The 10,095-nt window shown below is 38.8% G+C and overlaps 1 protein-coding gene across 10 annotated transcripts in view; it reads left to right on the top strand.

The window, feature by feature from the left end:
- Nucleotides 1–1,855: 1,855 nt before the first annotated feature.
- The window catches only part of fgfr3 (fibroblast growth factor receptor 3), an 81,941-nt gene continuing 73,701 nt past the window's right edge, over nucleotides 1,856–10,095 (top strand). For all 10 annotated transcript variants that reach the window (XM_028437254.1, XM_028437252.1, XM_028437253.1 and 7 more), the window contains exons 1-2: nucleotides 1,856–2,204; nucleotides 8,665–8,863. In XM_028437254.1, coding sequence (XP_028293055.1) covers nucleotides 8,734–8,863 — 130 coding nt within the window. In that variant the 5' untranslated portion in view covers nucleotides 1,856–2,204; nucleotides 8,665–8,733. The remainder of the gene's footprint in view (nucleotides 2,205–8,664; nucleotides 8,864–10,095) is intronic.

Raw genomic sequence — 10,095 nt, 5'->3', positions numbered from 1 at the left:
AAAGCATACTCCGTTAAGTCACGTTGTGCACTGGCAAAGCTGACACAAATGAACCACTTGTTGATTTAAATCTAGAGTTATTCAAACTTTATTGTGCCAGGAAAACATCCTACTGAGATTGAAAGGCGTTTGCTGTCTTTTAAGTGACACAGTTACAAAATGTACACATTTTATTAATTTATTTGAGAAAAGATTACAGTTGTAGTCCTGTTAGACCTTTTGACATTGCTTTGAATTCGTAGTTAATGAGATAAAATGTAAGTTTCACTTGCACTTGTTGAGCTAATTTTAAATATCGCTCAAAAAGTAGTTTATTTTCCATATACATATTAAAAATAAGCTAATTTGACAAAATATTGATTTAAAGGAAAACTTTTTATTGTACACAAAAGATGAAAATGTGCACATTTTTATCAGACGTAAAATAGGAATTCACCAAGCTTCTTCTCTGGCTTTAAAAACCTTAGTTAAGTCCCCTTCTTTACCTGCTTATCCTGCTCAATGTCCCATTGAGGTGAAAGGTTTTTTTGTTATTGTTTTGTTTTTTCTTTAGGTTGCAATGGCAACGCTTATATTGAGACACTTTTGATTACAAGGTCTAATCACTTCAGTAACTTTATTATAAATGCCTTTGCATAACTTGGTGGAAATCCCAAACATGCAGGGACGGGGTCCAAATTAGACCCCAAATTGTTTTTGCGGCGTAAATACAGTATTGCCAGGTATTTGTTAAGCCCCATATATTTCTGACTGAATGCTTGGCTGATCAATAGTCTGGATAAGTCTGGATTTATAGCAAATGGTAGTATAGGACATAAAAAATGTTGATATTGGAAGTAGTTATTTATTTACTTATTTTTAAAAAGAAAATGATTGTTCTGGTATAGAATTAAAATAAGTTGACTACTGGCCCTCACAAAAAGATATGAGTAGATAAGATAAGATAAGCAAGAATGAGATAATAAAAATATAAGATGACAAGAAAAGTGTGCATAAAAGATGAGAAAATGAGACATGACAAGATCAGAAGAGATAAGACAGAGAAACATAAGATATGAAAGACAAAAAAAGACACACTATCAAGATTTGGTTAATTAATTGAGATTTTATTAAAAAATAATCGTGAAGAAAAACGGCGAAAAGAAAATTAAAACTAAGGAAAACATATACGTCATATAGCCTAAAGCATATTAAACAATTAAAAAAATGATCACAGCTCCTCTTGAAAAAAAGATTTGAGCTTTTTACTACATTAACATTTAGGGTACATGTGTCAAATTCAAGGCCCAGGGGCCAAATCTGGCCCTTTAGAGCATCTAATTTGGCCCTCAGGAGACAGTAAAAATGATAGAGAAAACATTAATTATTGTGTAAATTACCAAATAATCCAGGTGTAGATCTCAAATTCACCAATTTAATGAAACTCTACAATATTTTTAGGGCCATTGCAGTTTTTTGTCCTTGTTTTTTGTTTATTTGACATGAACGCAATCATTTTGAATTGGAAATTGTGGAAAAAAACTCTTAATTTTTCCAGAAATATTGCAATTTCTCACAAACAATTCCACAAAATTCCTCTAAATTAGACAAAAGTTAGCGACAAAATCACATTTGTTTTAAAGTGAAGATCTATTAGGAATTGATATTAAAAACTCGGGCACAATGATATTAACATCTAAAATGTGGGGCCTTAACTAAAATGAGTTTGGCATCCCTGATTTAGGGGGAGAAAAAACATTGCGTCATCGAATACTGACTGTGCTCTTATTCTGAAAAGCTGAAAAGTGCCTCCATTGCTCCATCTCTCCAGCTTGACAGCAGCGCTTTACAACTCCTACTTCTCGGGCATCCTCGGACGGGGACGCGTCAGTCTGGCTCAGTGGCTCCACAGAGAGTAGAACGCGGAGCCGGCTCCGGACGCACGCACGCGCGCGCACGCACTCACGGCTCTCCCTCCGCTGTGCGCGGGACACGATGTGGCGGACACTGCGGGCAGCGCGCACAGGAGAGCGGGATTTAGTGGAGAAGTTGGGCTTTTGGTTTTAAATTTTGGACTTTCTTCAGTGGCCGCGAAACGTCCGAGGAGGAGGATTTTAGAGAAGTTTGTTTGTGGAGAAATAAAGCTCGTCTTCTTCTTCTGATGGACGCAACGTGCCAAAAAACACCCAGAGGCTGAGGGTTCCTGCCAAAACGGCACAATTAGGGTAATTATTATTATTGTTATTATTATTACTACTACTACTAATACTACTACAAGTTTAGACAGTGGCTTCTTGCATTAATTTCCTGGCAGGCTGAGCTGTATCGGGATCCGTGTCTGTGCGCTAAAGCGCGCACAGGTGGCGCAGAGGATTGTCCGTCCTGTCCCTGGTGCGCAATCAGCGCGTGGCCGTCAGTCAGCCGTGGCACCGGTGCTGATGATCTTTCTATTTATTTATTTTTTTATATCCCTGTGGCTCGGTTTGGTTTGGAGCTTGGAGTCTGCCCGCCTGCTGCGGTCTGCGCTGTGTGTGGCACAGGTTTGAAATTACGCACGCTGTGAAATTTATACGCAGAGGGTCGGAAAGAATGCGCTGCTTTCAACGCATCAGCACATGGTGGAGTGTGTTCTGTAGGGTTTGGGAAATGGAGCTTATTGGAACGCTTATAAGCGGCTAGTTTCCCTTCAGATTAAAAACAGACAAACAGACGTGCACTTTTGTTTCCAAATGATGCGTAAAAATCTATGAAATAATGAGCAAATATCATGTTTGACTCATGCCCATGGATATTTGATGGTTTGCCATCAGGAATAAAAATAATGCTCTTATTTCTAACTGTCACAAGTCATGATTCCCTCCTGGATTTTGACGTACCAACGCCTTCCAGCCTGTCAATCCCGAAGTTTTCCCTGAACCGTGAGATTTCTCTATTCCTAATGAAGGAGTGAATTATTTTGCTCTCCTTTCTGAGCTTCCATCCACCAAACCAGGATTATGACTGTGTGGAAACTGGTCACAGACATGGCTCTGTCTGTTGTTTTCAGATTAAATTACGACAGTTTCTCAAAACCTAGTATTTATATAAAAACATTTTAACTTTTTTTTTTTTTTTTTTTTGGAGAAAACATGATTAAACCTCAGCTCTCTGTGTATTTTAATTTGAAGGGTGGGGAATGAGTATCAGATTATACACGTGTTGAAAAGTGTAGTGTCAGTTTCACTTGATAACATTCAATAAACTTTAACACTCATCTGTTTTTTTGATTTTGTTATTTGATTTCAATAAATGACCACATGTTGCATAAATTACATTTTATTCCAAACATTTATTTGTGGACTTTTATTTTTTAACCATTGCCCTGACTGTTTTGTTTTTTTTTTTTTTTTAATGAATTTTATTTTGAACATAGTGACATTTAGGTTGAAGGAAAACCTTTAAAAAATATTAAAAGGTTAGATTAAACTTGTGAGGTTTCAATACGTTAATACTTAAATTATTAATTCCTACACAAGTTACATGATATAAATGTTTGTATAATTCCAATTTGGTGAAATTTGAATCTTCATTCTCCCCCCAAATATCCAAAAAGTAACTTAAATAGGCATCTGTAGCCTAAAAAGTCAAAGATGTTCAGTTTTTCTGTGGGAATTTGTGAATATTTGTGAGAACCTTAGTCTGCTGGTTTCTGTTCCATGATATAAAAACACATCTTAATCTAATCTTTTGTTTGTTTGAAATTCTTTTAAACTGTAATTTATCATCTGACTAAACTCCCTGTAGCCCGTTTACACTTCATTTAAACTGATTACTCGATCTTGAACTGCTTTAAAGGCTGTGTAACAGACAGACTGGATCTTTCTGTGTGTAAGTCATGCTTTTTGGGCAGTTTTGTGATTGATTTATTTTTTTGAAATTATTATTATTTTGTCTGCATGTGTCATCACCCTGGGTACCTGCTGTAGTCTGGAGCTCTGTGTGTCTGTTCCTGATTGGTTATATAAGCTTATGCATAGCGGATCCAGTCCTCCGTCTGTTGTTAGTGACCCACGATTGAGTTTTGGGTCTTTCTTGTCCCTCCCGTGACGCCCTAACCTCCTGCTTTACTTGCTTTTCCTCCCACAATTGTTCTAGAAACCAAACTGCTGTTGCTTTTAGTGCATAATCCAATCTAGCAGTTTTCAACTTGTAGGTGGTGGATGTTTTGTTTGCTTTTGGTGTGATTTTGTATTTTTTATTTTTATTTTATGTGTTTGGAGCCATTTTGTGTATATGTTTTGGGGCCACACTAAATTAAACTGAGGACTGTATGGGGCCCGCTGGCCACCAGGCTTTTTTTTAGTCAGATTTTGCGCTACACATGACAATTCTGTCAAATGCTGCACATTTAAAAACCTGTTTGATGTGTGGTATGGATTAGTTCAATTCATTGTACTGTTCTAAACTGTACCTGCCTAATAAAATTCTTTCTGATTCTGATTAGCTTTCGTGAGTGTTCCCGTGGATCTGTTTTTAAAGATATCTCACATCGTGATGAATCAGATCATCTCCTCTTGTGAAGTGTGCCACACTGTCATTTCCCTGTTGGATTCAGCAGGGCTTTATTCCCTCTGACTGTCTGAGGTCCACCTGTAGGTGGAAGGCAGTGATGGCCACTCTGCCATGCAGTATCTGTTTGCACTCATGCTTTCCCAGAAACCCCCATAATCCCTTTCTCCCACTCCGACAGCGTGGATCCCAACACGGCTGTTGATTCACCAGCTTAATTATTAAAGACTCCCGACGCTCCCGTGAGGTGTGACGAGCATGTGACCGCCTGGCATTGATCCTCTCTAAAGAGAGAGGGATGACAGGGATTTGAACCCTGCCTCATGCACTCATCTGCCTGCGAGCTATTACAACGTGGAGATGGTTCTGCATGATTAATGTTCATGTATTATTCACCGCTGTGGCTGTGTTTCCCTTTCAGGCGTTAAGAAAATATTAGCATTAAGAAAACCACTTCGGGAGGCTTTGAAGTTGGTTTTCAGGGATCCTTCAGTTGTGAGGGGACTTCAAAGACTCTGCGGTGAAGTAAATCACACATTGTGTGAAGAACTGCCTTTTTTTAATTCAATGGTTAAAAAAAAAAAAGATTGAACCGGTTTTGCTGAGTTAGACTTTAGTGACGTTCTCAGTTACTGACTCTCAGCCCGTTGTGCCATTTGGCATGGAGGGCAGAAAGAAGCCCTACCACTCCTGTGTCTCAGGCAGGATTCATCACGGTCACATGGGTCTAGTTACCTTTAGATCAGTCTTGGGCAGTGTTTCTCAACTGGGGGTACGTGTATGCGATTGCGCTACAGAGAGAGAGGAAAATTAACAAATGAAAGGATTAAAAATATAGGGTTTTGTCATGTTTTTTTTTTTTTTTGTTAAAAATTATGATCATACTAAATAATACCAGCAACAAAAAAACACAAAATATAATGAAAATATACTGGATAATTAAAAGAACAGACGAACATCAACAAAAAACACAAAATCACACCAAAAACGCATAGACTAAGATAAAAATACCTACTATTACCAGCAACACCCAAAATGACAACAATGAAGGAAAAATACACAAGATTACTACAAAATACACAAAAATAACAGAGAAACATACAAAACGACATAAGAAAAAAACCAAACGACACCAAAAACACAGAGAGAATAATTTAAAATAATACCAACAACTCACAAAATAAAAGAATATACTGAATAATGAAACAACCACAAAATACACACAATGGCACCAAAAACATACACAATCACACAAAATGATGATAGAAATGCTCTTGATTAAAGCATGAACTGAAAATACAAAGGTTAGTCTTGGTCCCTCATAATGCAGGAGATTACCAGAAATGATCAAAACTATAGAAATAAATCTATTCATGAAGCACTAAATACTGTCATTCTAATTATTTACAAAATAAGTTAGGTGTGTAATCACTCATTTCATCAATTATGCTCTATAGTTGTTTTCTCACAGAATTCTGAGCAAAATGTTGTAGTCGAACAAAGGGGGGTACTTGGATTGAAAAGTTAAAGAAAGGGGGTACTTGAGCCCAAAAAGTTTGAGATGCACTCGTCTAGGGTGCCTAAGTCTGATCCTGGAGAGCCCCTGTCCTGCATGTTTTAGATGTCGAGATGCTCCCACTCTCCTGAATCTAATCATGGTGTCATCATGCAGCTGTACGGTTATTGAGCTACTCTTTTCTATCAGCTGTGGTGACCAGGGAAGCATCTAAAACATGCAGGATGTGTTTTTAAAGTGTGTTTGGTTATTTGCAGACTGTTTCTGGTTATTTGCAGACTGGGCAAATGCATACTGCCCAATGAGACACTGGGGCTGTGCTGCTAGATCTGTCCCATCAGTGACGTAGTGAGAGAAACACAAAAGAGCAGCTACTGAGTTTACTTTTCCATCTCTTCATACGAAACTCTCTGTCAGGTTTTCTGCGCTAGTTTTCCTGTAATAAACTGTAACACATTGCAGGAATGTCTTGTGTAAGCCTCAGTTTTTACTTATTTATTTATTTATTTATTCAAAGATTAGATTCTTTTTTTTCCTGCAGATTTCCAGGAGTCTCATTGGAAAAGAATACTGCTTGTGCATGTTTTATTGTTCCTGGAGGAGCTGTAACGTGGAGAGAGTCGGACAATGGAGTGTTGAACCTCAAGGACATGCCAAAACCTAAAAAAAAACCTATTTTAATTGACACTTTTTCACGCTACTGTTTTAGGGTTTCTTATCACAGATCTTTGATCAGAAAGTAGACATATGACAGTTTTTTTTTCAGATTTTCTTCGGCGTTACCTAATTAGATGTCATTATCGGTGTACTTAATTCCCCAAAATGTGGCAAAAATCTTGTAACAACATTCGTTATGGTAATGTTTTAAAATGATTTTTGTATGTTTGTGGGAATGGAATTGCCACGCTTAACTCTTGCACCAGCCAATTTACTTCCTGAAACAGAAATAGTATATGCGATATATATATATACGCTTTTGTGCTGTGAGATTTGACGTGTCTGTTTAAGTAATTAAAACACGTGCTACAATTTCAACCACTCATTTATTGGGGAAAATTATTTTGAAAAAAAACTCTTCTGGCTCAGCGCTTTCTTCATATGGTAAAAATGTCTGACGTGAGGTGAGGGTAAACTGTGAAATATACCACTTCCATTTTATGAAAGTAAATTTTCACAGTTTCAGGAAGTCTGTTTTCTGGGGAAAGTGAAGGAACTATAGATATTTTTCAACAGCATTTCTGATTGGATGCTAGTCTATCAATCAAATGTCACATCCAGTGTTCTAATTGGTTTGTAATTGTAGAACATTTTGTAAAAACTCAGTGTTGCAAGTTTGCAAGTCCGTGTTGCATCAGTGTTACCAAATCTCTACTTGCTCTTATTGTGGTACTAATGTAAGTCCATCTAACCCAGGCGCGTCCTCTGAACACTGCTTCTCTGTCTAAAGGTTTGGGTTTGAGGTGGTTTGCAATCGAAGGCCTAATCACACTGAGTCAACATGTAGGTGAAGAAGAGGTCGTCGTGTGTAAAAGGCAGCGTTTGTGTCTGAGAGATGCGGTCTTTGTGTTAAAGGACGATAAAGTGCAAATAAAGCCTTGCCGTCGCCGGTCCTCAGAGGGAAAGAAAAACAATCCTGTGCAGATGTCAAAGAACACAACCCTTCTCTGGGCCGAGAGTGTGTGTGTTTACAATGCTCCTCTGTGTGGTGTGTGCAGACTGCTCGACAAACCTGCGCTTGTGTTTTGTCACGGTGGATGTCTCAGAGCCTGTGTGCGCGCACGCTGCTAGTGTGGCCCCGCCTGTGCAAACAGATGTGGTTACATTGCTGTCCGACAGTCGCCAGGCGTGGATGACCAATTTGGGCAAAGCATTTCCCCAATGATTTTTTTTTTATTTATCTCAAAATAGCAATAACCATCAATATTTTATCAAATCCAAGTTACACAAAGGCAGTTTTATTACCATTAGCCCCACAATTTCAAGATGTGAGCCACTGTAGTTTTTTTCTAAGGGACAGCAAGTGTGAGTGAGTTGTGTAGCGTGGCTTGTTTCGTGCACAGACTTCATGGTCTGGATTGCAGCAGCAGTTGAATACATTCTTCCTATCGTAGGTTATGCTGCTGTTGGAGATGCTGGAAGAGTTGAGAGGTGCTCTAACATTTAGGATGAAAAGCAGTGCAAAAACCTATATACAGAAAATCAAAGAAATCAGTCCAAAAAAATAGTAAACACTGCACTGGATTCAAGGACTTGGTGTTTTCACATTTTAATTTTTTTAGCATTTTAAACTATTTAAACACAATTGCTGATGCAGTATCACTACGTGTGTTTTGTTGGTTATTCCTTTGCTGTAAGAGAATTGAAAACCTACAGGGCTGGTTAGATGTCGGCAGCCAGACTTTCTACTTGCCCTTTTTTCTTCTTCTTCTTCTTTTTTTTTAGATGCTTTCTAAATGTTTCTGAGAAAATCTGCAAAGTGGGATTTCTACCCTAAGCCTTGAAATCTGCCTGGAATGTCAGGTCAGAGTGCGAGAGCATATGAAAAGAGCTCCAGGCATCTTACAGTGCTGCCTTTTAAATCCAGCCTTTCCATTGCTCACTTTAAATGTGCTCTATTGCAGGTCGGTGGAGTCGGGTTGGCGGACAGATTCTCGCGGCCACCGTTGAGCAGGGCAGCATGCAGACGGAGGATGTTTAGTGGGTTGGAGTCGGGCCACTCTTCCTGCAGAGGAATGACTGCGCTGTGGTGCTCAGTCTGGCTTTCGGTCCTTCTACCACTCTGCGTGGCTCCGGCCAGGCTGCCAACGGCTCAGCCTACAGGTAGGACGCTAATCTCTACTGCTACACATGCAACACATATACAAGTTCAGCATCTGACTATTCTTCTCAATGCGTCAAACTAAAGGGATATAACTTGTGTTTGAGGTTAAAAGTTGATATAAATGACTCCAGTTTTATTATTCAGGTTTATACCTGATATCTAAAATGTATTCATGTGATAAGTTGAGTTGTAAATTGCTACAATTCTCATGCCTATATGTTGAGTTGCTTTGAATTGGCTTGGTTTGCAGTTAAGCGTAACTTGCACGCCATTAGCTGGATAAGGTGCCAATCAAATAACTCAGCCACTCAGAGCATGCCTGGAGGCGGGCTTTGGTTTTTAATAGTTTCCTCTGTGATTATTAGACGTTCACTTTATCCTGGTAAGATTCCTGTTCCTCCTTACTGCTCCATGTCTGCGTATGGGTCCATTTAAAGTTTCATATGCTGCACGATTATGGCCAAAATGATAGGCAAGGCAAGCAAAGGCAAATGTATTTGTATAGCGCATTTCATAGACAAGGCAACAAAATGTGCTTTACATGATCAAAAAGTGCAACGGAAAACATTCAACACCTTAAACTCAATAAGAACATTAAAATAGGGGGATTCCTGTCAGAAGACCATTACAATAGTCCAGTCTGCTGGAGATAAAAGCATGGACCAGTTTCTCCTGATCTTTCTGAGTCATTAAACCGTTCACTCTGGAGATGTTCTTTAGATGGTAGAAAGCTGTTTTTGTGGTAGATTTGATCTGACTGAAGAATGTCAGAATTGAGTCAATTTGAACACCAAGGTTTTTGACTTGGTCTTTAGCTTTTAAAGATTGAGACTCAAGGTACTTGCTGACAACAGTCCTCTTTTCCTTGTTTCCAAGGACAATCACCTCCATCTTATCATGATTTAGTTGAAGGACATTTCACTCATCCAGCAGTTTACTTTTCACCTTAATGGGACCATAGTCATCTGGGTTCAGTGATATAGTTGTGCGTCATCTGCGTAGCTCTGATAATCAGCCTTACAGTTCTGTAAAATTTGTCCTCGAGGAAGCATACAGTATAAAGGCTGAACAGAAGGGATCCAAGAACAGAGCCCTGAGGAACCCCACAGGACATTGATAATCTGTCAGATTCACAGTTTCCAATGCTTAAAAAATAACTTTGCTTCTCCAAGTAGGACTTACATCATTGCATTACCTTTCCATTTAGTCCAACCCACGTTTGCAATCTGTG

This window comes from Gouania willdenowi, chromosome 22 (genome assembly GCF_900634775.1).
Source record: "Gouania willdenowi chromosome 22, fGouWil2.1, whole genome shotgun sequence".
NCBI classification, from domain to species: domain Eukaryota; kingdom Metazoa; phylum Chordata; class Actinopteri; order Blenniiformes; family Gobiesocidae; genus Gouania; species Gouania willdenowi.
The sequence above is the reverse complement of the archived record's forward strand: the minus strand, read 5'-3'. Positions and strand labels throughout refer to the sequence as shown.